Source organism: Oryzias melastigma, linkage group LG24 (genome assembly GCF_002922805.2).
Source record: "Oryzias melastigma strain HK-1 linkage group LG24, ASM292280v2, whole genome shotgun sequence".
NCBI lineage: Eukaryota > Metazoa > Chordata > Actinopteri > Beloniformes > Adrianichthyidae > Oryzias > Oryzias melastigma.
This window is the reverse complement of record NC_050535.1, coordinates 17765007-17768363: the sequence shown is the minus strand read 5'-3', so window position 1 is coordinate 17768363 and position 3357 is coordinate 17765007. Positions and strand designations below refer to the sequence as shown.

The following is a 3357-nucleotide window of genomic DNA, read 5'->3' as shown; positions in this document are numbered from 1 at the left end:
AGCAAATCAATGGCAGATTAAGGGACAAGTGTTAAAATAAAATACCACAGTGAAATGACATACAATTGATTATATAACACTGTAGATTAATAATTATGTTAGGATCTGTTTGTTCCTGTTTGAACATCTTGAATAATTTGTAAATGAGAATGAGGACACAGAGGATCTGAACTGTAGGAAAAGAGACGGAAATTAAAACACCTACGTTTGATGTTTGACATGCAGTATATTACTTAAAAATCTCATTTAGTTTGGAGGTTTTGGAGGAGAATGGAGGGCGAAACTAAAAAAGGAGTATAAAGTCATGGTTTTGGGAATACTTGAATGCAGGGGTGTCAAACTCAATCGCAGAGGGGACAAAAATCCAAAACATACACTCGGTCATGGGCCCAACGGTATGAACATTTATTGAACACAGTTTTTAAAATTGTAAAAACTTAACTTTTTAACATAATTAAAAACTAGACATATAGCATTAACTGTGAAAATGCTGCTGTTAGCTGAATTTGCTGAAATTGATAGCTAAAAACACTTAAGCTAATAGCTGAAATCATTGAAACAAATAGCAGAAAACGTTGAAGCTGATAGCCAGCTAAAATATTAGCAAAATGCCAAAATAGCCTAAAAAACTAAAAAAAAAATACTCAGGTTACCCAAAACAACTAGCATTTAACTGAAAAAATAGCAAAATTTTAAAATAGCCTAAAAAACTGAAAAAAAACTAAATTAACCAAAACAACTAGTGTGTAAATATTAGCCAAACTCCAAAACAGCCTAAAAAAAATTGAAAAACAAAAAGCTTAAATTAGCCAAAACAGCTAGCATGTAGCTGAAATATTAGCTAAACTCTTAATTAGCCTAAAGAAAATCGTGATAAATGCAAAAGTAGTCTAGAAAGCTAACTTAATGCCTATTTTTAAAACATTAAAACTGTAACTTTTTTAACATTTTTATTAAATAATAAAAAGACAGGAATATTATTCCAGAATAAATCAACTTAAACCTAAAATAACTTTCAATATTTTACGCTCCATAAAAATAGATTTTGCCAAAATTATACAAGTTAGAAATGAGCGCAAAAAAACATCGGCCCATTAATAACAATAAAATAAAATGATCTGGAGGGCCGGATTCGGCCCCCGGGCCTTTACTTTGACACACGTGCTCTAATGCAACAAATATGTTTTGTTTTTTGTGTTACTAACAAGGTTGCGAGTTCGGGTAGTCACTTCAGTGAATCGGATCGTTCAAACTGAACCAAAACCAACAGCAAATCAAATCAACTACCACAAATATTAAATAAAATTGCTATTAAAATGAATCTCTACACTGCTGACTAACACTTCATCTCTGCCAACCCCAGCATCACAGCGTACAGGAAGCTGATGTGTTGGTTGCGCTGCGACAAACACACGAGACGCTCAAACTGAATCTGAGAGGAGCTGAGCTGCTGGTAAACAAGTTCAGCAGGTAAACCATCACTCGCAGCGTGAGAGCTGTTAGCAAACCAGCACAAACAAAGCACAGATACTTCCCCTCAAATAATAGAAGGTCATGCATCATTCAGTGTCTAACCACACACTCACAAACTTCAACATTTTGTCATATTTGTGCACAGCTGGCTCTCTGAAAGCACTTGCAGAGTCATAGTCTTAATTCAGGGAAGAGATCGATTTCTTTTGATTCCAAAGCATTTTATAAAGGTGAATGTAAAACAATGAAAACTTACCAAAGGTCAAAAAAAACTTTTTTTTTCCTTTTTTTGTGGCATTACCTCATCACTCGTGAGTCAGTTCTGATCATTCCTGGAAGTATAAAGGCCTGAACTGATTTTGGTTTTTCTTGTCACAAGAAATGGCTTAAAGGTTCTAATATTTAAGAAGACAACAACAAAAAAACAAAGCTAAATTAATAAAAGGTTTTAAAATTATTATATTCTCAGCAACAAGCTCCTAAATCCACATGGATAGGTGTGATAAAACAAAATCCCGATTAATCCAAATCTGTGGACAGCTGTTTTCTAACTGATATACAAATTGAAATAACAGCAACAAATCTTATAAAGATCCCACATAATAACTAAAAATGCAACATTTTTTTATTCCATTAAATAAAAACAGATGAAAACAGGACCTTGAATGCATTTCAGAAGCTATGCTATTTAAAATGTCTACATCAACAGTATGTGTTTTTTTAATGATTTTAAAATGTCGACACTTTTAATCTTTATTTTTTAATTGAAGCCAGTTCCTGTTTTGTCTTTTAATCGGACAGCACACAAACTACTTCTAAGTTCTACTGTTCGCACCTCTTGGAGCACCGCAGTAGACTGGGTTTGGCTGGGGGCGGAGCTTGGAATAAAAAAAGGGGTGGAGACGAATTCGGGTGCTGCTGTCAGGACCATGGGCTGGGTCAGCAGATCTAAACAATATGAGAGAAACTTTGGTTACAGAGTACATGAACCACATTACAACAAGCATAAAACAGATCCCGAGGAACTTATATCAATTAATAATACAGAAAAAAAGCAACATGTTTAAATCTTTGTGACAATAAAGTAAATACAAAACCTTTTATTTGGAAAAAAAACTTAATTTGCTCTACATTTCAACACTAAATTGTGAGCTATAGTCAAGTACAAGTCACATATTGTGAATGTCACAGAATAAATATAAAAAAAACACAAAAGCAGTGATTAAATACCCTATAGCTGTTAATAAAGTGATACCTGTGGTTTCAGGGGGACTCTGGGTTGTTGGGGGAGTCACCACCACTCTGCAGAGGAAGAACAATGTGCAAGAAGATCAAAAAATATCTACATAGAGTTACAACCATTTAACCCCTAAAGCACATGTGTCAAAGTCAAGGGCCGGGGGCCGGATCCGGCCCTCCAGATCGTTCTATTTTATTGTTATTAATGGCCTGATGTTATCTTGTGCTTTTTTTTTTTTAACTTGTATAATTTTGACAAAATATATTTTTATGGAGAATAAAATATTGAAAGTTATTTAAGGTTTAAGTTGATTTATTTTGGAATAATATTCCTGCCTTTTTATTATTTATATTTTCCTGGTCCGGCCCACTTGAGTTCTGACGGGTTGAATGTGGCCCCTGAACCAAAATGAGTTTAACACCCCTGGTTTACATGCTCTCCTGCTAGCTTGCAGCCCCTCACACTCGCAAGCTAGCATTAGCGGTGCAACAAAAACAATCCTGGAGCTATCCATCCGGACAGTTTTGATCTAGATTCCAGCTCAGACGAGGAAAATAAAGACGTTCATGGATCTATTTGTCTGTAAGTGGATGTATTGGAATGAGAGCAGCAACAAAAATACATTTTTTTTTTTTTTTTTTTTT

General features: G+C 34.5%; 1 protein-coding gene across 1 annotated transcript in view; it reads right to left on the bottom strand.

Annotated features, from left to right (window-relative positions):
- Positions 1-3357, bottom strand: part of LOC112158134 (interphotoreceptor matrix proteoglycan 1-like) — a 12041-nt gene that overhangs the window by 6349 nt on the left and 2335 nt on the right. Inside the window, exons 4-5 of the mRNA XM_024291354.2 lie at positions 2729-2775; positions 2309-2421 (exon numbers count right to left, since the gene is read on the bottom strand). Coding sequence (XP_024147122.2) covers positions 2309-2421; positions 2729-2775 — 160 coding nt within the window. The remainder of the gene's footprint in view (positions 1-2308; positions 2422-2728; positions 2776-3357) is intronic.